This window comes from Ammodytes marinus (assembly GCF_949987685.1).
Source record: "Ammodytes marinus genome assembly, chromosome: 2".
In the NCBI taxonomy this organism is placed as follows: Eukaryota; Metazoa; Chordata; class Actinopteri; order Uranoscopiformes; family Ammodytidae; genus Ammodytes; species Ammodytes marinus.
This window is the reverse complement of record NC_137231.1, coordinates 1,115,038-1,142,483: the sequence shown is the minus strand read 5'-3', so window position 1 is coordinate 1,142,483 and position 27,446 is coordinate 1,115,038. Positions and strand designations below refer to the sequence as shown.

The 27,446-nt window shown below is 40.4% G+C and overlaps 1 protein-coding gene across 2 annotated transcripts in view; it reads right to left on the bottom strand.

Moving 5' to 3' along the window:
• Window positions 1-27,446, bottom strand: part of zfr (zinc finger RNA binding protein) — a 90,128-nt gene that overhangs the window by 1,768 nt on the left and 60,914 nt on the right. The window contains exons 8-17 of one of the 2 annotated variants that reach the window (XM_080044572.1): window positions 24,519-24,810; window positions 23,990-24,174; window positions 23,791-23,910; window positions 21,154-21,299; window positions 20,363-20,516; window positions 11,406-11,608; window positions 7,159-7,309; window positions 6,446-6,587; window positions 3,940-4,037; window positions 1,324-1,419 (exon numbers count right to left, since the gene is read on the bottom strand). In XM_080044572.1, the coding sequence (XP_079900698.1) occupies window positions 1,324-1,419; window positions 3,940-4,037; window positions 6,446-6,587; window positions 7,159-7,309; window positions 11,406-11,608; window positions 20,363-20,516; window positions 21,154-21,299; window positions 23,791-23,910; window positions 23,990-24,174; window positions 24,519-24,810 (1,587 nt within the window). The remainder of the gene's footprint in view (window positions 1-1,323; window positions 1,420-3,939; window positions 4,038-6,445; window positions 6,588-7,158; window positions 7,310-11,405; window positions 11,609-20,362; window positions 20,517-21,153; window positions 21,300-23,790; window positions 23,911-23,989; window positions 24,175-24,518; window positions 24,811-27,446) is intronic. The other variant, XR_013845277.1, reaches the window with a different exon arrangement.

Genomic DNA, 27,446 nt, shown 5'->3' with positions numbered 1-27,446 from the left:
GAAAAACAGACATGGAGCGTTGTAAAAGGTTGTTCACCAGAAATTATATCCAGGACCTTCCAAGATCACAACCTGGGTGGACAACCTTGTCAACAAGCTGCTGGAAAGCTACAGCGGGCCGACATAAAGCATATCAGAACCACTGTTTAAGTGAATGGGGATGGGCTAATAGGGAATTTTTTAAACTTATAGATATCATTATGAAACTTTGCCAGTTGATTACTGACATTAAAACAACAACTTTTTGTATTACAGTATTTTCCAAAAGGTTTGAATAAATATGAAAAATCATCAATATCTTACTAATGATGCGTAAATTTGCATATTAAAGCCCCAAAATCTAGATGTTGGACAAAAACAAAGTCAATTTATTTTTAAATTTTGAGAACAAAACAAGTGTCCAACTGCCTGAAGCCTTTCCTAATCACAGTTCAAATTTGATCAATAACAGAATAGAAAATGAATTTTTTACACTGTTTTTTTCAAGGGAATGTCTAGCCGTTTCCTAAAATACCAGCTGGAGACTCCAAAAGGACACTTTTGGTCCATGGCACATGAAATGTAACTGTGTAAAAAATGTATTTTCTATGGGTTATTGATCAAATTTGAACTGTGATTAGGAAAGGCTTCAGGCAGTTGGACACTTGTTTTGTTTTCAACATTCAAAAACAAATTGACTTGGTTTTCTTCCAACATCTAGATTTTGGGGCTTTGCAGATATGCAAATTTTCGCATCATTAGTAAGATGTTGATGATTTTTCATATTTATTTAAACATTTTGGAAAATACTGTAATACAAAAAGTTTTTGTTTTAATGTCAATAATCAACTGGCAAAGTTTCATAATGATATCTATAAGTTAAAAGAATTCCCCATTAGCCCATCCCCATTCACCCCCATTCACTTAAACAGTGGTTCTGATTTGCTATGTCGGCCCGCTGTAGCTTTCCCGCAGCTTGTTGACAAGGTTGTCCACCCAGGTTGTGATCGTGGAAGGTCCTAGATATCATTTTTGGTGAACAACCTTTTACAACGCTCCATGTCCATAAAATCACTTTGCCCCCTGGGTAAAAAGTTAAGTTTAAAGTATTTATAAATTAAAGTTTATATTTTTGCTGCTAATGAGATGTTTTCTGGTTGTTTATAGTTTTGCTGCATGTGTGATAATGTGGACAATTCAAATCTCATGACAATGTTGATACATGTAAGACCTGTTTTCAATCTAAAGAAATCCTAGAAACAAGCACGGCAATAATCTAGGCCCACTGTGATGCAACTCTTATCGGTCGCAGTGCAAAGAGGCATTTAGAAAGCAGAAATTTACCCATCCTGGGAAGGTTGACCACGTGGGAACTCGCTGACACAGGTCTCTGAGGATCCTGATGATGACCACACAGGACTGAAGCCCATTGGCTCTAGCCTTTTGATGCAATAAAGTCAAGTTAACACACCAAACAAGAGAGAAGAGATGGAGCAAACAAGGGACACACTTCGTCATAGGTCCAAACACTACTGTGCATAATGGAAGCTTGAGGCAGATTTAAGGTCTGTATGAGCCATTTGACTTTGAAATAAGCTGCCATTCCCAGTAGCCTTGTACCTCACAGTTAGTAAGGGAGTTCAAAGTTTGCAAGATGCACAAGAAATGAGGACTTTTCTTGCCATCTTCTAAACCCTGACCCCAGGTTTATCCAGGTTTCTGACAAACGGGTACTTAAAAGTACAAGAGTCCACCTGAGAGGAGAGCATAGGGACTGAAAGAACCAAGGAAATCCATTTGACTTTGCCTGTGCTTTTACTAAGGTAGCAGAATCACAGGAAACTACTCAGATGTTCCTTTTTCTCTCAATCCATATTCTACAAAAATATAGAATAAAACAATACAAACGTTGAACATGAAAGCATTTCTTGGTGGCACAATTTTGGGCAAGTTATTGTGCAGCCTTATGGAATCACATGTAACTATAATGCAGTACTTGGGAAATTGAAAAGGGAATACAAGGATGCCATTCTTTTTCATATGAGAGATTAAAATAAACAGATTTGTATACACACACACATACATATATATATACATATATACACATGTATATACAGGTCCTTCTCATATAATTAGCATATTGTGATAAAGTTCAATATTTTCTGTAATGTACTGATAAACATTAGACTTTCATATATTTTAGATTCATTACACACAACTGAAGTAGTTCAAGCCTTTTATTGTTTTAATATTGATGGTTTTGGCAAAAAAGTAAAGAAAAACCAAAAATCCCTATCTCAAAGAATTAGCATATTTCATTCGACCAATAAAAGAAAAGTGTTTTTAATACAAAAAAGTCAACCTTCAAATAATTATGTTCAGTTATGCACTCAATACTTGGTCGGGAATCCTTTCGCAGAAATGACAGTTTCAATGCGGCGTGGCATGGAGGCAATCAGCCTATGGCACTGCTGAGGTGTTATGGAGGCCCAGGATGCTTCGATAGCGGCCTTAAGCTCATCCACAGTGTTGGGTCTGGTGTCTCTCAACTTCCTCTTCACAATATCCCACAGATTCTCTATGGGGTTCAGGTCAGGAGAGTTGGCAGGCCAATTGAGCACAGTAATACCATGGTCAGTAAACCATTTACCAGTGGTTTTGGCACTGTGAGCAGGTGCCAGGTCTTCATAAAGCATTTCAGCAAATGGAAGCATGAAGTGCTCCAAAATCTCCTGATAGCTAGCTGCATTGACCCTGCCTTTGATAAAACACAGTGGACCAACACCAGCAGCTGACATGGCACCCCAGACCATCACTGACTGTGGGTACTTGACACTGGACTTCAGGCATTTTGGCATTTCCTTCTCCCCAGTCTTCCTCCAGACTCTGGCACCTTGATTTCCGAATGACATGCAAAATTTGCTTTCATCCGAAAAAAGTACTTTGGACCACTGAGCAACAGTCCAGTGCTGCTTCTCTGTAGCCCAGGTCAGGCGCTTCTGCCGCTGTTTCTGGTTCAAAAGTGGCTTGACCTGGGGAATGCGGCACCTGTAGCCCATTTCCTGCACACGCCTGTGCACGGTGGCTCTGGATGTTTCTACTCCAGACTCAGTCCACTGCTTCCGCAGGTCCCCCAAGGTCTGGAATCGGCCCTTCTCCACAATCCTCCTCAGGGTCCGGTCACCTCTTCTGGTTGTGCTGCGTTTTCTGCCACACTTTTTCCTTCCCACAGACTTCCCACTGAGGTGCCTTGATACAGCACTCTGGGAACAGCCTATTCGCTCAGAAATTTCTTTCTGTGTCTTACCCTCTTGCTTGAGGGTGTCAATGATGGCCTTCTGGACAGCAGTCAGGTTGGCAGTCTTACCCATGATTGCGGTTTTGAGTAATGAACCAGGCTGGGAGTTTTTAAAAGCCTCAGGAATCTTTTGCAGGTGTTTAGAGTTAATTAGTTGATTCAGATGATTAGGTTAAGAGCTCGTTTAGAGTACCTTTTCATGATATGCTAATTTTTTGAGATAGGAATTTGGGGTTTTCATGAGCTGTATGCCAAAATCATCAGTATTAAAACAACAAAAGACCTGAAATATTTCAGTTGGTGTGCAATGAATCTAAAATATATGAAAGTTCAATTATTATCATTACATTATGGAAAATAATCAACTTTATCACAATATGCTAATTATATGAGAAGGACCTGTATATATATATATACACACACATGTATATATATATATATATACACATATATATATACACACATACAGATACACGTTATGGACATTAACCAGATCTTTGTTGTAATAAGTGGCATCCTTGAATTTTTTTTTTTTTTTTTCAAATATTACATTTTCCTCATTATCACATTTAAAAAGCAAATGTGTAAAACACAAATAAATAAATACACAAATAATTCATCTCATAAGGCTACAATAAGAAAAGTAAAATTATGTTGCGAACCTGGAACCACTTAGCGTGGCGCAGAGCAGCCAGAGCGTCAAGGCATTTTTGCCTGTCCAAGACGTCCGCTGGGTCTTTCACCATACCCGAGGTTACATCTAAAAATGGATTTGAAGTGTCAAAATGGTGACGAGGAATGGGTGTTTGACCAGGTCAGCAAGGCTGGCAAAGAACAAACTCATTGCCACACATACCAATGTTGAATAAATACAAATTGCCAGTCAATTCAAATCAAACTGTCAAAGGGGTATTAATATAGAGAATCAAAAATGTTAAGACAAATCGACTGATCCGTTTGTAAAAAGTAGTTTCATTGTATGGTTTTAGATTACAAATGTCTTAAAGCCAATGCCCTTAATCAGGTAATTGTGTTGTAAAGCTTACCATTACCTTGATAAGAACAATGGGAGTTTGGAGATTGGCTGAAGCATTGGGACAGAGGAAAATTCCTTGGCTTACTGGTTATTAGTATGAAACTTGTTCCAGAGACAAAGGAAGGGAAGAGTGACTTGATCAAATAAATGGCAATAGTAGGTGTGGCAAAGTTTTTGGGATGTGAGAAAACCTTGGTCAAAAATCCTTTCCGAAGCAGTTGGGGCACCACTAAACCTCAAATGGGATACAATGCTCTGAAAATAACAAATTTTTGATTTGTTTAAAAGTAATAAAATTATCTTTTTGGGAGTTACATCTTACTACAAAGAAAAGAAAAGGAGGAAGCAATGGTTTTCTGAAGAGAAGAAACAAACCATGACAAAAGTTGAGAACTACCAGCCAACAAATTAGGGTTAAGAAGATCTCACTGCATGCATACCTAACATCAGTAGTTGGAATAAGTCAGTCAGTGCGTTTACATGCAGACTTATAATCGGATAACTAAACGAATAAGACTTCAACAGGACTTTTAAACTGCATGTAAACACCTTTATCCGATCTACTTCGGACACAAATCGGCACAATAACGGACAAGAGAAGTCGGATAAGAACACCTAGATAATTCGTTCATTGTCGGCTTTCTCTCTGCATGTATACAGGGATCGGATATCGCATATCGGACTTCTCGTTCTGTGCTTGTGTGCCTGCGCGTGATAGGCTACACCATGGGTTATTGACGGAAGAGAACCGGACGTGGCTCTAAAACCACTTGTTGAAAGCATGGTTGAAAGGGCTACAGCGCCACCTAGCATAGTTGAGACAGCCATGCATCGGACATTTATCCGATTTCTGAAAGGCCATGTATACTCAGACAAGTGACACGGTCCGTTCGAGTGTCTTGTTCGATATATGTGATAATCCAATCTAGTTGTGCCATGTAACCGCACTGACTGTTTACCAAGGGCTGTACTCCGGTCCAACCAAAGATTCCTCCGCCATTGCCTTCGTACTTAAAACACTTAACAATACTCCCCTAAGAATAATTTTAAATTTTTGAAAAATATATATTTTTCACGATTCCTTACATTGCTCAATAGAGAAAATGGGTCATCTTCAAATCTGTCCTCATATTTACATTGTCAGTGTCAGTCATCAAAAGAACAAACACGTGTCAAAAGCTTTCATTTTTGATGAAAAAGTCTAATAGTGATCTCCTATTACGCCAAATTGGGAGTGTTGTGTGTGTAAAGGAACCTGTCAATCATCTGAGGGGAGCACTTCAGGAACAGGGGACCTCAGCAAAGTGAACTGATCACCAGTACAGGAAAGGAATATTTGTTTCCAGAGGGAAAACATCAAATTTATTCTGCCAAATCTTGATTTGCAAAAGTGTTGCAAATTCAAACATCTTTACCATCTTTGCCAAATGAAACAGAAATGTCTACAGTGGGGTATTTGATTTTTTTTTTGGTCTCCTTATCTCATCTTGAAGTTTTGGAGAGAAGATGGAATGCAGGTCTCCCAATGATTATAGCTAACAATAAAAATGGAAACAATTCCCTGGAGCACAGGAAACAAAAGTATAATCTCACCTGGGAATAATTTGACTGAACAAAATGCAAACACTGATCATGCTTTGTTTAAAGCATAAAGATAGCATTTGAGATGTAGTAGTTACACAGCAAAGAGGTTAAGAGCAATACTGCTGGCACTGCTTCTTTCATCTGTTCAGATCGAGTGATCTGCCTCACATCATTAAAGGGAGCTATGGATCAGTGAAAAATTGTCAAGTCTAATGTCCCATTAAACAATGCCGCCATTGTGATGCTTTCTTTTTGTATTAAAAATTTAATTTGCAGGTCATAGACAATGCAAACCAAACTACAGAAAAGAGACAACTAAACTGCAACCCAGTTGTCAAATATTTTTCCAAATAGATTTCCAAAACCAAAAATGTTTAGAAGTTAAGAGGAAGTTGCTAGGTCAATTGAATTTACAGCCCAACAAAAGCAAATTGTGCAGTGCCAGCAGCAAAGTGCTCTTGAGGCCGTCCGCCGACATATTGAAAGTGATTTTATAGAGGGATAGACAAGAAGAGACAAGAAAAAAGTGCAAAAGGGGAGAGCTGAACCTCCATCATGGCCATTCTCCTCTCGGATGAGAGGTGAAGTCAGTGTGATGGTCACTTGCATCTTTTGCTCGGTACAGGATGTCAGAATGATGGCTGCTTCCTCGATAGATCCCTTCAGCTCATATTTTTCTGGTGTAACAATCTGGAAAGAAGGTTGTAAATGTGCCATCGTCATTTCAAAGTTCATAGCACACAACTAATTGACAGTCATTTATGTTCAGTGGCCACTCAAAAAAGAAAAGGTACAGTTGTTCAAAAAGTCTTTGCTATTTTTTTGTCATTTTGAAGGGGAAACTGAATTAAGCTTAACTGACCTACAAGCTACATTGTATAGCAGTTGAGCTTAATTCTGTATACCCTCCTAAAATGACGAAATAACAAAGACTTTTCTTTCTTTTTTCCAATTCCCATCTTTTTTCTAACTTAACACTACAATCGAAGCAGTCTTTAAATCCTCTTTAGTCAGCAATTCTGAAGAATGCTTGTTGTCAAAATCACATTGTCAAAATAAGTGGATATCTCCGATACCTACCTTTACCTGTACGTATTAAGAGTATGACACACAGTGATGCCCGTTTGTGCAACACATAAAATCCTATACTAATATTCTATAAACCAAAAGTAAAGAGGTGTCTTAGAAAGCCTAAGGAAGGTTCATTTTAGAATGGCCACTGCAAAAATCAATTGTAGTGGGATATTTTCAAAGATAGTACTGTTAATTGTTTGGGGAGGTGCTCCACAATGCGGGTGAGGAGGCTCTTGGTGGGCTTCTCTGAGCATAGTAAGACTAGGTTGACATTCTTGTCCCCACGAAGAAGCAACCCTTTGGCCAGGACTCCAACCCTCATCACTCCCTTCAGGGCTCTAGACATTTACACAAGGAGAAACCAAGAGAAAATTGCAATTGTTAATGTGATGATTATGACAAGTTAAAAACAACAAATACATAAATGTACCTGTGACGTGAAGAAGAATTTCCCCTTGGGGACAATAAAGTCTAAAGTCTAATGTCATATATTTCTGCTTCATTGTTTTTCATCCCTAGTGGGGACTTCATCAATAGACCAGATCTCACTTTATGCTATTGACAATTTCAAATGTATTAAAATAATTCAAATGCAAATGATTACTCGAGAGATGCGACCTCTGAATATAGGGTCTTTAGTGCAATGTTTCAAGAATCATGAGCTATAGGCTCTATGGTAGGACTTAGACCTAATTTGGCTGTTTTGGTGAGTTAATTGTGTATTAACCGGTATTTAAATGATATTTATTTTACCTGCTGCAGTTTTTATTTCCAATGGCGTTGCAGAATTTAGTCCGGGAACGCTAAATTCCTAAAAATGGAGCATATGCTATTTTTGGGAGTGTGCGTGTGTAATTTTTACCAAGTCGTACTGGTAATAGTGCGTGAACATGCTTATTTGCCGTGCCAATGATCGTGCTGAGCACCGCACCACAGCTGAGACGCAAGCCTCATAGAGCCGGTGAGACAGCTGCATATTAAAATGAAAGTGTTTCTGTTGGTGAAGCGCTTTTTGTCTGTATGTGTCTCCACTTCACTGGACTGCAGGAGACCAAACTGCTTTTTTCTCTCCCTCCTGCATGTGCCGTTCTGTGGTTAAACCTCTGTGCGTAAATGTGTGACATCGCTACATGCCTACATGTGCGTGTGTGTAAAAATTAAACGATTGATTGCCGATTAATGGAGAAGAAAAAAAGGAGGAGACAGAAAGAGGCTCATCAAAGCTTAAAACCTTAAAGGTTAGCATAAAATGAAATTAATGCCATCCCTTCCATCTTTTAATACATTACTCGTGCCCATACCTTATAATAATAATTAACCTGTGTGTTTGATGTTTATATCACTCGCTCTTAGTTCTAAGTCTGGTGGCTCCAGCTGTTAGGCGACAGTGTGCTGCGCTCTGAAAACACAGCTGCTGGGTGTACTGGGATAAGGGTTACGTATTGACCGTTTCTAATTCATCACACAGCTGTTGGACGGGGTTGAGGTTGGGGCTTTGTGTTGACCAGTCATGTTCTTCACACACCAAACTCATCCAGCCATGCCTTAATGGACCCTGCTTAGTGCACTGAAAGGACCTTTCCCAAACTATTCCCACAAAGTTTGAAGCATTGAACCAAAATGTCTTGGTAAGCTGAAGCATTAGGATTCCGCTTCACTGGCTTTTATTTGTGTTTCCACGTTCATTAGTTGGGAAGGGTCGCAAAATAAGCATGCAGAGCCGCTATTTTCGTCAATCTATTGTTGGGATTAAAAACCTAAAAAGGGTCACAAAAGGGTGGAGCTACACACTGCAGTCCGTTGATTGATCGACAGAATAATTTCCATGTTAGAGATACACCACTGTGTGTAATCTCCTGGGCAAGACTAAAGAGTTTTTTGTGGGGGTAACCGTACCAAGCTAGAATTCAGTGAGCTAATTAAAACGACCCATTATTCCACTTGTGTTTGTAAAGGAAGACTGCAGTGTTTCCCCCAGTGCCCCGCCTTGACTACTGACAGACCAAAACAATAAAAAATAAATAAAATAATTTTTAATTTTATTTTTTTTTAGTGCTGCACAATTGATGTACTACCAAGCGGTAAATAAATGTGCGCATGTGTCCCCAAGCAGAAGCAAACAGACACTGAGCTGGTTGCGAAAATAAACGGAGCGCTGTTCTATGGGGATATTTAGCTGAACAGAAATAATTGCTGTGCAAAGCAAGAACAGTTTAAGACTTCACATCACCGTGGCAACACAACCTATCCATCAGCTCAGACGGCGCAGAGAAAAGTCTGATGAATGCATGAGAGTGATGGCCCAGCCAAGTTGCAGTAAGTTTACAGAAGTGCCACAATGTTACTGTCTTTGAAATACATTTAGTCATTTTAAGGGGAAAACATATTGTATTATTTCAACTATTGAGTTATTTGTAAAAAAGCATGCTAGTGTAGGCCAACAAGATTTATTTTCAGAATAGGGGAGAACGGGGTAATTTGTCACACGGGTAGGTTGTCACAATCGTTATATCTCGGAACCAGAAGGCGCTGTCTGAGAAATTTTGGTACGTAAATATCCACAACTGGGATCAGAGGTCACCTACATAGTCTTCCTTGGAGTTAGACTGCTGCATTTGAGGTGAGAGGACTGTTAGTGTGTTTCATGTCAAATTGAAAATATTTAGCTCCTCAGTATTTTTCTTCTAGGCTTTTACACAATGGGTTTATAACTAAACACTTTTTACCCTAAAAAAGTGTGAAGGGTAAGCTATAGTTTAGATTGTTTTTAGCAAGCTAATTAGTTGTCAGATGGTTGTTGGCCTTGATGCTAGCAATAGATTCCAGTTGGGGTTGGTCATCACAATTTTTGGGGGGTTGGTTGTCACATGTTATCCAAAGGGTGCAGCCAGGAAAGGAACCCAATAACAAAAGAAAATGTCAAGCTGTATCATCACTGACACCCCAGAGAAGGAGAGAATTGAGCAGGAAAGGCAGCTAGCATGCAAAAGAGAAAAAGGGCAACAAAATCAAAACGACCCAGAGTATCCCAAACTAGACCAGTTGCCAAGGCTACTGCACCCCAGTGCACTCCACCCCAGCTGGGGAAGAAGAAAGAACAGAAGAGAAAGAGACAGGAGGAGGAATCTTCATCAGATGAAGAGGATAGTTTGTGTTTGGTTTGTATGGAAACGTTCTCTCCAGCACCCGTTCAGGGGAGGTAAGGGAGAAGTGTTGTATGTGCAACCAGTGGGCACACGATCTCTGCTTAGTTAGAGTGAGCAGACCCTACATTTGCCATCACTGTAACTCAGATAGTGAATGTGTGTATCCTAGTTGAGTAGGCTATTATTGTTAGACCTATTTGTTTTGTTATTTATGTTGTTACATACAGTAGGTTGGTCTTAATATGGATTTCCTTTTTGTTAATTCCTTGCTCATTTTGTGTTAAGATGCATAAAGTTATGTAGGCCTATTTTTCAACTTGACAATGAAATTAAACTTTCAAATGTAGTTCTGCTTTCTTGCCTTCTTTTTAAGATTTTTCCCATAAAGATAACATTGTGACAACCGACCCCTTGATGGGGTTGGTTGTCACAATGTGTTAAAGTGTATTTGATGGTAAATTTCTTCTTTATTACAATAAGTTAGAAAAAGTGAGGGGTTCACATTTCAAGCCAACACCTTAAGCTTCAATTTAATGTAGGAATGACTATTGAAAGATGTTTAGGTGATGAGCAATTCTCACTAGAGTAAAAAGTGTGCCTACTTACCCCGGTCTCCCCTACAATGCTGCGACAATTTATTTTTATGTTTTAAATTGGGAAATGCATGTTCCAAAACGACCAATAACCTCTGTATTTAAAATAAATCAAGCAGGTAATAACCATTAATGAATTATAGGCTATCACATCACAGTAGGTCTATTGTCCAAAATAGCCCCCCAACCAAAAAGTTGAATTTGCACTTGATGTGCATACACATGTTAAGTGTATGGTCCATTATTTTTATTTAGTGTGTCTGCATAGTATTGCACCAAAACAGTAGAATTGTTCTTTAATTGTATTTTGTACTGTCTGCATGTTTGCACAAAATTTGTACCTGCACATAGCAAAAAAATTGCACAACAGTAAGGTCAGCGTGTGTTGTATTTTTGTATTCAAATAAACAGTTGTCTATTTCTTTAGTGCGCATTGGCATCTTTGAGCAAAATACCCCCAAAGTGCTGGCCAGTGACCACCTTGACAGACATTTCCTTGGGGAAACCCTGGACTGCATGGCTATGTGCTGGATTTCATACACCTGTGGCAATGGGACTGAGAGACACATCTCAATTCAATCATTAAGGGCTGTGGCCCAATACTTTTATCAACAAAGTGTACCTTTCTATCAAAATGAAGACTTACCATTCTATTGATATTGCATTCATTAGACAATTTGAATAGTGTATGATACCTGTCTTTAGAGGGTTCTTTCTTCTCTTTTTCCTCTTCCTTGGGCTTGTCCTGGTCAGTAATTATGTCCGAGACCAGTTTGAGGGCACGTTCTGTGATTGACACAATCTTCTGGATGGACTGCAGCTCATCTTCTGAGGGGTAGATCGCTGCATGCTTGGTCATGACATAGCGGTCATCTGAAGAGTCAGGCCGGCGTGGAGGCTGAAAGACACAAGACCCAAAGCACACTTGCTCATGTCGTTTTTTTATTCCTTGACATCTGCACTCTAGGGCCCAACTGAATTGGACTTTTTGGGGCAGATGCTGATTATAGACAGAAAAAAATCCGATTACCAAATACATTTCCCCCCCCCCCAAAAAATACATATGGAAGAAAATTACTTTTTCGAAACATTAAATATAATAATACTTTCACTAAACATGATTTCTTGATAAAAAAAAAATAACAAAAAAAAATTCTCCTTTTTTTTTCGGCCGATGCAGATTATTTTGAGATAGGCTGTTACCAGCCCATAAATCGGTCGGGCTGTACCGTTGTTTATAGTCAGCCCACTAAATTATACTGAGGTGCTAGGGTCAGTCTTCCGGGAACAACAATGTTTAACTGGTGTTGTCCCTAATGATATTAAAAAGGCTGGTGTATCAAGACTTCTGGTGGCGCATGACATAACATGACTTCTTAGAAATAGAGCTCCAGTTACAGCCTTTATATTCCCCCTAATTCAAGCATATTGCCCATTCAAATTGATGCACTGAATAATAATGGATGGGGATAAAAGTAAGAAAGGCATGGACACGTGAGCAGGCCATGGAGTAAATTGTGTCTTAAATAAACTCCTCCACCGTCGCTAAATTGAAATAAAAATCGCAAATTTTTCATCCTTTTGACGGTGGCAAATAAGACATATAGCTCTAAAGGATGGGTAAGACCAAGAAAAAGAACCCAAAGAAGCTGGACAATCTTTCAGGAAAGCGAGTGACTTTTTGTCGAACGAGGCTATTGCCAATGATGACATCTCGGCAACACCGGTGCAGGATGACTCCCCATCTGCTATCATGAGCCATTAGACAAATGGAAAACTATCCACATAAGGCTTGACAACATAGTCATCCCTCGCTGGGGTGAAAACTAGTTTGTCCGCAAACTCTTCCCACATAACCAGGCTGGAGGAGATCCGGGACCATTATGGGACGCGCTCGGCGAGCTGGAGAAATGTTGCAGCGAGCCGTCTACACCGAACAAACTCTTTAAAGCAAAAGTGTGTGACCTCGAGGGTTATCGCAAGGACAAAATATCAAAATTCTAGGTCGGCCCGAAAAGATTGAGAAGGGCGCGCCTACAGCATTTGTCTGACCTGTTGCCTAAACTTCTGGGAGCTGATAACCTTCCCAACGGGATCAGAGTGGACCGGGCTCACAGAATCAGGCCGCTGAGCAGCAACAAGCCTCGCATCATGATCACTAAAATACACCACGACCCGATGAAGGAAAAGATAATGCAAATAGCCAGCAACAGGACCCCATTATTCTTCGAGGAACAGTGCATCAGCATCTTCACGGACCTCAAAGCAGACATTTGTCACAGGTTTTTGTATCCTTCCCAGCTGATCGTCACTAAAATATTTGACTCATCACAGTAGGCATCCAGCTACATATCCAAACCACTGCAGCTGGAATTATTATTATTATTTTTTTTTACGTTCCAAGAAGATGGACCAAATAACCGTTAAGCACGCCTCAAAACCCGGACTGTATCTTTCTCTCGCCCTGACCCCTGAACTTTGCACCATGAAGGCCTGTGGCCAACAGCTGGACAGGCTGCACAGGAGAGGCTTAACTGACTGGTCATGAAGAACTCCCGGGATGCAGTCTCATCTCTACCCGAACTGTACCGGTTAAGTTTTTTTCCTCTTCTATTTTTACATTATTAGGGACCAAAGTGTCACTGGACCCTATGCCCACTGCCCGGGGTCAAGGCTGGCTTACCTGCCCTCTCCCCCACCATGGTCGTCATCATAAACTCCTGCATAACATCGGACACGGTTCCCATCAGTTTTAGTGTTTTTTGTGCCTCTGTCACACCTGTCTTAAAAAAGCCTGGCCTCCACCCTGATAACCTCAACCACTACCGCCCCATCTCCAAGCTTCGATTCCTAAGCAAAAACCTGGAACGAGCGGTTGTCGCCCAACTCCAACAACACATGTCCATGTTATTTGGCTTTCCATTTGCCAAAAGTTGGGTAGGGTAAGGATATAAGCGCACCTAACCGCTCTAAGCCGCTCCTATTTTTGGTACTCCTCCGTTGGGGTACCAGCCGCCTGAAAGGGTGCCGAAAAGCGGGGAGCTACACATGCCGTCCGTTTATTGGTCGAAAGAATCATTTCCGCCGTGTGTAGTCACCTCGGCAAGAGTGAAGAGAATCTTGTGTTTTGGCGAAAATTTTAGCGCAGCACTGTTTATTGCGTGGTGTTTTTCTTCGTCTTTAAATTAATCAGTGGGCTACACTGTGTCCCACTGCTACGATGTCACGTAGCTGCCGCAGCCAGCGCTGTTCGCTCTCTGTCGGCTTGCACCAAGCCGTCTCTATTTACTGTTACCATAATATGCTCACAACACGGGGGGAAGAAAAAAGGAAGCCGCTGGTTTGACCAAGCAAAAACGAGAGACCGCTGGCTTGACCAAGCAAAAACGAGAGACCGCTGGCTTGACCACAGTTGTTCCACAGCCCGATAGTTTGACCCATACTCTGGCACCGGCTATCGCAGTCCAGCCTAAACCCCGCCCTACCAGCTCTTAAAAGTGAGCTGTCCCGCTCTGAGCCGCTCCGACCCGACCCGCTCTACTCCGGGGAAACGAGGCATTAATCTCAGATCATAGGCCTGTCACCATTTGCATCAATGTTCGATGGAAAAGGGCCCATTACTATTCACAATTTAATTTCAACTTACTTAATGAGGAAGTATTCTGTGAATAATGTTGTAATATGTGGCTTTTAATGACACAGGAGACGTTTCAGATTCAACTCTGGGAAGCTTTCAAAGTATAATTCGGAGAGAAACCTGGACGATTGCTCTCACATCAGCTGAGAGGTGCACAAGCCAGTAGGGCTATTCCTGAGATTAAACCTCCTTCAAGTCCTTTAGTCACTTACCCTGTTAAAATAATTGACCGTTTCAGGAGGTTTAATGAAGAATTGAAGGAGTTTTTTTTAACCCAAAGACAGTTGAAGGTAGGCCAACAACCCTTTTATATGCAGTCTATGATGCAGACTAGTGACAAGATATAACACTGAAGGCCCCGGTCTCCCCTACTCCATTCATTGTACCTGCATGATGGATATGTATAAAACTTGATTTTGAACTAAATAACATCGTGCCTAAAATGTATAACTAAAATAACCATACTAGGAGCTGCGCCTTGTCAAAATGAATCACAACCTATATGGCTCTACCATGCCAGAATTTAAGTTGAAAGGACGGACACAGGAAGTGGCAGGTAACACTCAGCAACGATCCACGTTAGTAAACCGTTGTTGCCTCTTATGCTTTCACTTGCTAGCATGCTCGCAACCGAGGTTTCATCTTCGCTCCAGGTCGTGTGAACGGCGGTGAAACAGAGACACTGACTGTATGGAGTTATTATTGGGTTTTAAATCCGGCGAACACAAAACTCACAAGGGGATGTGTGTGATTTCACATACGCAGATATTTGCTCTCTCTCGCCCAATACGCACCTTCCGCTCACTCGTGGAGTGCTTTCTATCTATGGCATTCATCTCACATAAATTACCTTGGAGGACATCTACCTAAGGATCTCCCACATCTATTTGTTCTTAATTATAATTCAGGTAACCGAGTGTGTGGGTGTGTGTGTGAGAGAGAGAGACAAGCAGGCAGTCACACTCACCCAATAGGCGAGATTGCCATGATTAAGTGACTTTCCCATGACCTCTTTACTTTTTTTCTGTATGCGTTTGCCGTTTGTGTTTTTTGTCCTGACGTTTCTGTCCACAGTATATATAGTGTGTATAATATAAATAAAAATGTATTTATAAAAAGTTTAAAATAAATAAAAAAAGGCTGGTGTGTTGTTCTGAGAACTCAATGAACATGTTCAAATCAAATCAGTTTTATTTGTATAGCCCAAAATCACAAATACATTTGTCTCAGTGGGCTTTACATTTCATACAATATGATATATAATATCATATTGTATAATATATATTCAAAACACTCCGCATTTACAAATTTCACAAGTATTAAAAATGTTCCTCCATTGAAATGTGTCAAAAGTGTGTTCAAAGGGTAAGCAGATAAAAAGTAATAATAAATAATATTAATAAAAGGAAAAGAAAAACCAGAGAGAAAACAAGAGGCACAGTTTGGATGCTCAAGCCCTAAATATCATTCCCTGAGGGGTGTACTCTGAAGCAAGATCAATGGGTTATGGAGATATGTTGAGTCTAAAGCCAGAGTTTTCAATGTCACCTCACTATTAAGGCCAGGACACACCAGTCCGACTACCCGAAAATGGAGACTGCCGATTCAGGGAGCTCCAGTCTTCCCGTCGCGGCCGAAAAAGTGCAAAGAACACACCAAACCGACTGCTGACTTTCCGTACGCTCTGCGCTTGCGCGGGACGTAATGGCACTGGAGTGGCACTCAAATTTCGTTGTACAACATACAATGACAATAAAGGCTATTCTATTCTATTCTATTCTGTTCTATTCTAATGTCTCCATAACAGCAGGCGGCGCTAATCTGTATTGTGGCCCGAAGAAATACGGAAGCCGGAAATGATGGGACGGCTCTCTAGACCATAAACATAGATAGAAATACGTATTTATATTTATGGACCATAAAGAGCACCATTTTTAGCAGAGAGTGTCGAGCATGGTGTCGAGCAGTCAACAAGGGTCGATGCATGCGAGTACTCGCTGAACGAAACAAACAAACACATTAAAACGATGGCTAACTGTTGTTAGCTGTTTGTGCTACCCACTTCCGGGCTTCACTGATTCGCTAGCCCTCCACAAATCAAATTGCTCCAACTGAAAGACTGCCCGACGACATCTACGACGACCGATTTCACGGCACACACCAAACAGATTCGTGTCCCTGCCCCCTCCCGACTCTACGACGGCGATTATCGGGCCGGTGTGTCCTGGCCTTTACCTGGTGTTACATTTGTCTGCTTGTTTGCACTTTGAGTGGCCTTGTGTTTGAATTGTGCTATATAAATAAACTTGCCTTGTCTTGCCTTGCTCTTCCAAAAGATACAGGGTAGCTTAAAGTAGGATATCATTCCCTTTAGTGAGTGTGCATGGAATTAAGAGCGCTCTTGTGGGGGCAATGCCAAAACAAACGATTCAGACAATTATGTGGAGAATGGGTGTCAACCAGGGCTGTACGCTTATTTTTTTAGGTGGTAGCACTGGTGCTAGCAAGCAAAAAAATCAGTAGCACAAAAATAAATTCAGTAGCAAAGTATGATCGAAAACTTGCATAACCTTAACCCATGCATTTCGCTCTAATTACCTTTTAGCCTGTCATATTGGTCTCATTTGAAATTCTCAATTAATATCATATCCTAGTGTGTGCAGTAATAATTGTAGAAAAATTAATAGGGGTGCACCGATTGCAATTTAGACAAAATAATCTAACCTGTCAATTGCAATTTTTTGCTGATTCAGAATTATTTCTCCTCATAAAATGTATATCTATATATTTTTTGTATACACATATAATTATTATATTCATACTAATAATTTTTTTTGGTAAATGTCCTTCTGTTAATTAAAACCAAACTTTAAAACATATAGCCTATTAAATAAACAAGTATACATATTGGTACAATTTAGGATAATTTAAATAGGTTGTTCTTCAGTGGCTTATCAGTTATTTCAAACTTTTTTAGACTACTGGTGACTGCTCTCTGCAGCTGAAGCAGTTGATTTTCAAGCTAGCGCACTGCCGGGCTATGAAGCGCAAACTTCCTGTTCTTATCGGCTTCAAAATAAAAGTCAACTCACGCTTGGCTAGTAACAGGGTTTTAATGTGAAGGCGCACAGGAAATGTTCTGTTTGCACACGCGCTAACTTAACTGCGTGCCGTCTCCTTCCGGTTATTACCATTGGTGAAGTGTATTAGACGCTAGCACTAGTGCGAGCAGCATTGTATTCATCATCGCACGTGATCAATTTCAGTAGCAAATGCGATCAAAACTGTCGCACTGTACAGCCCTGGTGTTAAACCAATAGTTTGTGTTGCTGCCAGGGGGCAACAACCAGAGTATCCGTTGCCCGGTAATTACTGGTCATTGAGCAAAAAAAATTACGGGGACCGAACATTTTTATTGTCTCCGGTCAGAATGTCTGGTTCAAATAATTCCCTCTGCACAATTTGAATTGTGTTCAAATATGCTACAGTGATTTCCAAATATTTAATTCTACTGAAACAATGAAAAAACATGTTTCATTCCCTTCAAACAATAACTGTGTGTAGACTGTAGCGTATGCGTCAAAAGGTAAACAACTACATGACGCACTCTCGCTCTGATTTAATGGACTGGTTTATAAACTACAAACGACATAAAGCGGGAAAGTCAAAGCCTAAGCCATGGCAACACAAGGAAATATTATATATAATAATGACTTAATACCAAGCAACAGCCAGTCTAATGTAAGTTACAATGAAGAAGACTGACTCCTAAGAGATGGCTGATAGGGGAGAACGGGGTAATTTGTCACACGGTTTGGTTGTCACAATCGTTATATCTCGGAACCAGAAGGCGCTGTCTGAGAAATTTTGGTACGTAAATATCCAGAATTGGGATCAGAGGTCACCTACATAGTCTTCCTTGGAGTTAGACTGCTGAATTTGAGGTGAGATAACTGTGTGTTTTTCATGTCAAATTGAAAATATTTAGCACCTCAGTATTTTTCTTCTAGGCTTTTACACAATGGGTTTATAACAAAACACTTGTTACCCATACAAAGTGTGAAGGGTAAACTATAGTTTAGATTGTGGTTAGCAAGCTAATTAGTTGTCAGATGGTTGTTGGCCTTGATGCTAGCAAGAAATTCAAGTTGGGGTTGGTCGTCACATTTTTTGGGGGGTTGGTTGTCACATGTTATCTCAAGGCTGCAGCCAGAAAAGGAACCCAATAACGAAAGAAATTGTCAAGCTGTATCCTCACTGACACCTGCATGCAAAAGAAAAAAGGGCAACATAATCAAAACAACCCAGTGCATCCCAAACTAGACCAGCTGTCAAGGCTACAGTAAGTTATGTAGGCCTATTTGTCCACTTGACAATGCAATTAAACTTTCAAATTTAGTTCTACTTGCTTGCCTTCTTTTTAAGATTATTCCCATTAAGATAACATTGTGACAAACAACCCCATAGTGTTTGACAACCGACCCCTTGATGGGGTTGGTTGTCACAATGTGTAAGGGTGTCTTTGATGATTAATTTCTTCTTTATTACAATAAGATAGAAAAAGTGAGGGGTACACATTTCAAGCCAACACCTTAAGCTTCAATGTAATGTAGGAATGACTATTGAAAGATGTTTAGGTGATAAGCAATTCTCACTAGAGTAAAAAGTGTGCCTACTTACCCCGTTCTCCCCTACAATGCCCGTGGCTTAGCCGAAAAGGAGGGAGAGAGCCTGCATACATTTTTTGTTTTTTCAAAGAGTTTTTATCTGATCTAAGAAAATACCTAAACTTTAGTAAAAGTAGGCTATTATAGTAGCCAGGTAAATCTCTGAAAGCCTACTGTTATAAGCCAGTACTATCGTTTTGATTTTTTTATTATGGCTTTCTGACTTACGTACATCATTCTTATTCAAGTCCGCACTTTATAATATAAGCCAGTTGATTTAAGGCATATGAACTACTAATTTTTAACAATAATAAATAAAGAGAAGCTTTATTTAAACGGTGTCCATGCGCCGGTGGTGACTGATTGTATATTGGTTTGCTGTAGACATAATCTCATAGAGAGAAGCGGCTGTTTCACTTTACATTTTCTCCGGTCGGGCAGTCAGTTTGGCGACGTGGCAATGTGTTTTTCGGGCTTTAGCGATGCAATCAGATGGCGGAAGCCTTTTCCCCCCGGCAGCCCTTAAGGGCAGAATATCCCAGGTTATGATTTCAGTCGTCAAACCACAGAGTCTGCACATCGGCTCACTCACACTGGCAAGGTGTCACGGTGAAACGCTGCTTTGCTCGGACGAAGGCTTTGGGTGTTTCTTTGTAATGTGATTATGAACATCCCAGTCGTAAATGGGTAACTTTATGCTGCGTAATTTGCACTGCACTATTTTCTCATGTAGTTTGAAAAAAAATTCCAAACCATGTGTGAAGCTGATATTTTCATGCACGCACATTACAGAAGTGAAGCTCCTGCAGCGCGCTCACAACCACACATGAACTCGCATACACGGTTGCGTCTCTCATTTACAGTTAAAAAAAAAAATCATAATAGGGGGCGCCCTTAGCTCAGTAGGTAGGGCGTCCCCCCCGGGCCGGGCCCAGCAGCAGACCCGGGTTCAATTCCCGCCCGCGGTCGTTCTCTGCATTTCACTCCCCTCTCTGCCCCATTTCACCTCCGTCTCTTCATACTGTCAAATAAAGCATGAAAAATGCCAAAAATATATTTAAAAAAATTAGAAAAATCATAATAATAATAAAATAATTTTGAGAGTAGGCGACAAGTTGAAAATCGGTGTTAAGTCGAGATTTTTTTCACATAGTTTTGGGCAAAAACTGACGTTTTATTTCCTCTTTTTGAAAATGAAACCTTACCGGTCACATGACCGGCGCCATTTCTTTCTAGAGGACCACTGGCAACGACTACTAACTAACACCATGTTTTAAAAGTTAAGTGTTGTCAACTTTAAGAGCAATACACTGAGCCACACTACATAGGCGCATTGACAAAGCCTTACCACAGGACCCTGAGGCTGCATGCCAGGCAGGCCAGGCCGGACTCCCAGTAGACCAGGAGGCCCCTGTGGATAGCCTCCGTCTGGAACACGTCTTCTGTCATCCCAGTGCTGATCCTCCTCCATACGTCTCCAGTACATGTCTTCTTCATAACGCCTGAAAATGAAAATCTCCTTCAGTACAAACTGGTAAATGTTTAATGTGCTGGGGCCGGTTGCACCAGCTGGAGGTAAAAAAGTTTGGCGCAAGCCCTACGTCTACATCTACCTACGTCCAGCCTAGTGATAATTATTTACAGCAGTTGCACCATCTAAAATTATGTTGTTCTTCTCTTACGTTTACCATATCAGCGACTGTATTTAGGAAAGTGAACCAGCATAAAATCAAATGGGTAACTATCAGCTGTTGTGCTGTCTGTTACATGTTCTTTTAAGGTTGCAACTGCGGTGAGTAGCCAAATTTATTCAACAGACTCAGCGCTGCTAAAACTAAACTGCTCAATTCATTCTTCATAAATAAATACAGAGGATTGTTGCGATGTCATTATTATTTTATGGCTGAAAGCCCGCTGTTCCTGTCGCATATTAGACGGGCGAAATTTTCAACCATATATAAACTCTGCTTAGAGATAGCTGGACACTAGTTCCAGTGTTTAATTGCCATGGTATTTTCCCTCAAAAAAGGTACCTGCTTTGGAGGCTGTATTTATTTCTGTATTTACAACCCAAAAAAGTTGAGATAGATGACACATTTCCTGTATCCCTCCTTAAATATTGATGATAAAATACCATACCTCATCTCCATTCTCCAGCGGTCCTCCTCCTCTCTTCTTCTCCAGTACTCTTCTTTCTGCATCTGCTTTCTCATCTTCTCTTCCTGAATCTTTCTGGCTCGGATGCTGGGCTTGACCTCAACCTGCAGATCTGGGTTCACCTTTTTCTGCAAAATAAAAACAGATAACAAAACTATTTCACAGTAGTAGTATAGACAGGACTCAAAATGAACACACCTCTCGAATCAAGAATTCATAAGCAGGCAGCCCAGCTGTAGGCCACAGCGAGGGGAAACGCTGTTTTATCGGTATCGGACATCGGACTGACAACTCCGATTTAAATGCTTAAATGCTAAATTTGAGTGTCTGCTCAAAATTTTATATGATTTGGTGACACAGACACTCAAAGCTTGAGGAAAGACACATACCGTATTTTCCACACTATAAGCCGCACTGGACTATAAGCCGCAGGTGTTTTAATGTTTAATTACTATATGTAAGCTCATTCGATAGGCTCGAACCCCTTCGCCAAAGCTTGGCGTCATTTGCCACAAAACAGGAAGTCGCTGTAGCTTCACTCCACCCAGGGGGCAAAGTGATTTTATGGACATGGGCTGTTGTAAAAGATTGTTCACCAGAAATGATATCTAGGACCTGTAAGGATCACAACCTAGGTGGAAAACCTGCTCAACTACCTGCTGGAAATAAATAGAAAATCGTAACCACGGTTTAATGAGAGGGTAAAATTAAAACATTTTAACTTAAAGGAATACTTCACCCATACGGAACCGGCGTTCTATCATTATAAAATCGCTATTATAATATAATGAATGAGGTTTTTCTCCCCTCAGTCTTCCCTTGGCCCAGCTGTCCTGTTAATCCTAACCCTACATTTTCCCATGTTATGTCACACATGGGAACATTTAAGGTTAGACAGCAAAACCATAAAACACTTAGGGCTGGCCCGAATGCCATTTTTCAGGCTTTGAATATTCGCTCGGAAAAACACACCATCAAAAACAACATAAATAAATAAATAAATTAAATTAATAAAAAAAAAAAATTGAAAAAAATTGAAAAAAAACGTTAATAATCCCTATATACTCCCTGGAACCGATTTTGACAGTATCTGCACATTTTGTTGAAGATTTACGCGCTCGGAGGTGAAGTAATGGATGCGCTATGACACTTAGTGATGTAATATCCTCCTAAATGAGCAATATTACTACTACTACTACTACTACAATATTACTAACTTTCCAAATATAAAATTATTTGATGACATTATATTGCAGTACTAGCTTCTTGCAAAAATTGTTTTTGAAAAAAAAAAAAATTATAATTATATATAAAAAAAAAAAACGAAGCTCCGAATACTAATTTAAGCTCCGAATACTAATTTTCCGAACGAGTATTTGAATATTCGAATAATTCGGGCCAGCCCTAAAAACACTCTCTGACTTTTCTCAGACTAGGATTAACCGATTTCTAAAATGTTTGCACATTTATACTACATAGGATCTCAGAGTTCAATACACGTTTATATTTCCACCGGTGAAGTAGGTCTTTAACGTTATAGTTGGCTGTGCAGCGGCTCACAGTGCATCACACTCTGCTCCCACTCTAATGAGAGCTTTCAGACAGACTTTGCAGCAGACACTCCAGTGCGTTTCCATGGGACAACTAGATTGGATTAAGACATATACCGAATTTGCCACTCGAATGGACCGAGTCACTTGTCTGAGTATACATGGCCTTTCAGAGAATCGGATAAATGGCCAGAGCATGGCTGACTCCGCTATGCTAGGTGGCACTGTAGCCCTTTCAACAAGTGGTTATAAAGCCACGTCCGGTTCCTTTCCGGCAACAATACTGCTATTTATTACGTCGTCTCCTTCCACTTCCTTGTGAAATCCGTGGCAGGGATTCTCGAGCAAGCGCAGAACGAGAACTCCGATATGCGATCCTGTATACATGCAGGTAGAATGCTGACTATGAACGAGTTATCTAGGTGTTCTTATCCGACTTCGCTTGTCCGTTAATGTTCCGACTTGTGTGCGAAATAGATCGGGTAAAAGGTGATACCATGCAATTTACAAGTCCTGTTGAAGTCTTATTCTTTTATTTACCCGATTATGAGTGATTAGCTATTTTTCAGAAGCTGCTAACCCAAACCATTTAAAGCAACTGAGGTTGCCGTTTTTAATCAAATAAATCCTCAGTTTTATCCACGCACGCACCATGTTGTTATTTCCCATCTAGCGGGTGTGTGGGGAGGGGTCGGGAGCCTTGAGCAGAGGAGCCGAGAGCAAACTGCAGTCAAGTTAGCCAGCCGCATCTAGATATCTATTGCACGTTTAATAGTGCTATTGCGGTAAGTTCTCGGCTCACTTGACCGCAGTGAGAGCGAGCGAGGAAAATAGATTTTTGGGATTTTAATTTTTTTAACATCATCCAAACATGCGCAGTGATCTACCTGGCAACAGGTAAGCTCTGCATCCTTTACACAGGATAACTTTTCAATGTTCATAAAGGTTTAATCCCTTTACACAAATGTCTAATATAGCACCAATATGCATCATTCTCCAAGCTGCTATTTATGAATACATGTGTGGACTCAAGTTCTGTGGAGTGGTGCGAAAAATGTCAGCTACAAACCTTGTACTGCAGACGATGCCTTCGGCCTTTCAGATGCATCTCCTTTGCATTTGGATCATTGAAACTACATTCACATAGTTTGCAATGGAAGCGTATAACTTTGCCTTCATCGTTTCGGACCTACAAAAAGAGTTTCACATATTAAACTTAAGATGTGAATGCATTTCTCCAGCCCCTGCATAGGCCTGTCAAAACTTACTTCTTCAACATAGTCATGACCAACAGGCTGCACGTCACTCTGCAGTGCAGCTAGGGCCGATGTAGAAAGAGTAGCTTCACTCTTTTGCTCCTGAGGAGCTGAAGAGCTTGCAGGCTTGGAAGTCTCTGCTTTGACCTCTGCTCTGGTCTCTTCCATCTTCACTGTGGACTGGAACTTATTTCCTCCTGCATTCAACAAATTACAACAGTGCTTATTATCCATCATTTACATTGCTCCTGCTAAACTTAGGTATTTGTAGTGCTGGATAAAACATTTAAATGCTGTTGTATGTGGCTCTGTGAGAAGGGATTTTCTGATTAAAAATACTTCAGCCCACTCGATCCTGCCACAAGCTGTCACATATTACGCTGAACTAAGTTTGAAAACAAACTTAATTCCAACTCATAAAAAAGACCTAATATGTATTTAAAAATGCATCGAAAAAAGTAACCACAAACAGAACTAGCTACAGAAAATGACATTCAAAATGTTTGTTGGTTTTAGGGATCCACAACATGTGCGCACTAACCGACAAAATTGATCTTGGGGATGTTGCCTTTCTTTGCAGCTGAGGCAGCGCTTACAGCAGAGAGGGTGTTGGCTGATGGGGTCTTGACACCAGGAACACTACTGCTCACTGTGTTGACAGCTTTCAGGTAGAGGGGGTTGGAGCTGTTGGCAGCAGCCCCACACAGAGAGCTGCTCTGGGGAGCTGTGCTGCTTTTGCTGACGGCAGCTGTGGTGGAGGACGAGGACTGAACGACCATACTGGGCTCCGTAGAGGGGATGGGTTTACCAAGTTTGGTATGGAGCTTCACAACCTGAAGGATAGAATTCAGAGTACAGCGAAAGCATTTTCAGAAGGTCTGGTGTTTTTCCCCAATTAAGCTGACAACAGTACATAACTGTTTCCCAACCACAACTTAATTTACAGTAAGTTATGGTGTACATGATACATTGACCCGCCTGACTCAATGTATAGCTAACGGCCATAAACAATCGATAATGGTTCCCCTAAAAGAAGCACAAGTTCCCGGAGCCGATAATGGTAAAATCTTCCTATTTGCTTAACAAATTAAATAAAATTATCGATAAACCTTTGCCGTTTGTTGTTGTAGACGACAAGCTGGGCTTGTGCTCCTCTTATTTTATTGAATAATGTTGTGTAAAGTAAAAAATAAAACGATAAGTGTTGAAATACCGTTATTTGTATGTTGGTTTTATTAATAATTAGCACTCAAAACGTTTCCCCCTCTGGGAATCACCAAGAAACAAACGTTGTATATACACACAACGGTGTGTCTTATCCAGATTCTATGGTATTTATGACTTAAAAGTAGGATATTTTTAATCGTTTTTTTTTATTATATTATAAATTCAGATTGTGGTTTTGTTTATTTTTTTCCCCACCTCTCTTCTGTACTTTAAACCCCTTCCTTCTCTGTTGAGCATAGACAAAACCACTTTAATTCTGGAGTTATTATGATAGTCCATTCAAGAGAAATCTTAAATAGTTGGAGATGCACCAGGGTAAATTCTGAATTTTGGACATAGGGCCTCATTTCTAAGTAAGCCAGTATGCTAATTTGTCATTGGAGACATTTTCAACAAATTTCCTTCAATCCTTCTAGTTGCAGAGTTCACTGGTGATAGGCTAGCGCAAGTCAACGGTTGTGACTAGCCTGCTCATAAAAACAGTCTTACCCACTCCACAGTACACCCGAGGCAAATCAATTATAACGCTAGACCAGTGATTTTCAAACAGTGTGCCGCGGCACACTAGTGTGCCGTGAGAGATCTTCAGGTGTGCCGTGGGAAATTATCTAAAATCACCTAATTAGCAAAGTGCTGGCCCGTGTGTATGAGCTGCGAGAGGAACTTAAAAGTTTTTCTGACAAACGAGAGGTCCGATTGCAAAGCTACTTGCAAGTAGGGATGTAACAATATACCGCAAAACGGTCGTTCGCGATATGAAAAGGCCACGAATGTCAACCGTATGTTTTTTCTTCTTATACCGTGTCACGGTATTGAGGCGAGCGTGCATGGTAAATGCGCTCCGTCATTGTGGAGAGTCTGGTAAGCAACGTTGTCATAAACGTAGCACTCATTCTAACACTGTATGGGTCACACCAACATTGGAAACCAAACAATAACACATTGACACAACATCTTATCACTTAAACATGACTTCTAACTTTAAATTGAACAGTCACGTCTCACGTGGGCCGTTGTTTACACTACGCAGAGCAACGCGTGCAGCTTCACAACATTGAGTCATGCAGCAGCAAAGAAGAAGAGAGAGAAAGAGAAAAGGGAGAGATAGAGAAAAAGATCGGCATAGTAGCTTACCAGACTGAAGAGAAAGTTGCTCGCGGGTGAGTTATATCATTATGAATCCAGGTGAACGTGAGGAAATGAGATACAAAAAAAAAAAAAAAAAACACCCACCGCGACCGCGCGTTAAATCCCAGGTAAAGTCGGCGAACTTCGGTGAAAGGCAGATGAAGGAAATAAGTCCAAAGATCCTTTATATGTTCATCACAAATTCACGTGAACTAGCATAGGAACTCAGCTATACGAGCTATACCGGTGTTGCGCCGAAAGCTGTGACCTCCCAGAATGTCACACATTCTGGCAGGTCACAGCTTCCGGCGTAACACCGGAATGTTGCGCAATACTATGGAATCCCTACGAGGTCAAACTTAGGTGACACTACTATCAAGCATAGGTGACGTTGCGAAAGTGTGAGGAAGGGAGGAGGGAGAGGAGTGCACTGCAAAAACATTGATTTTGAGACTGCAGTTTTAATTAATAACAAATAAAAATCATAATTTAATATTTTACTGAGTTCATTGTGCCTGTCATAATGTAGGCCTATTAAGGTAAAAGCATGGCTTGCAAAAATAGTGTTGAATAAAATAGAGTTGATAAGCAAATAAGACATGGGAAAATTATCACACTATTGTTAAATTATTTTATTTTATGCATACTTTTACAGTTACAGACAAGTGCCTAAAGTTTAGATTTAAAATTCCTATTTAATTTTAAAATTATAGGTGTAATGCTTCTTTAAAAAAATAGTAGAGAAGCAGTGTCTTTGTTTGGTGATAAGTTGTTTAAATCTCTCAGAAATCTCTTCATAATAAGATATAAAAATTTGAATTATTCGTTTGTGTTTTATTTAAATCAGCGGTACAACATTTAATTTGAGGGGGTAGAAATTAATTCCGCGCTTAATATCGTATCGTGATATCAATCGCAATATCGTACTCAAAATTTCATATCGTTACATCCCTACTTGCAAGTGATGAGTTGTGTGCAAAGCTGCAGGGCTCCGGGCACGCGCGCGACTGGGAAATTTGCCGACATATTTTTTAATTATTATTATTACATCCATTATTAGTGCTTTGTGTTTGAGAGAGAGAGAGAGAGAGAGCAGTCCGCGACTGATCAGTGA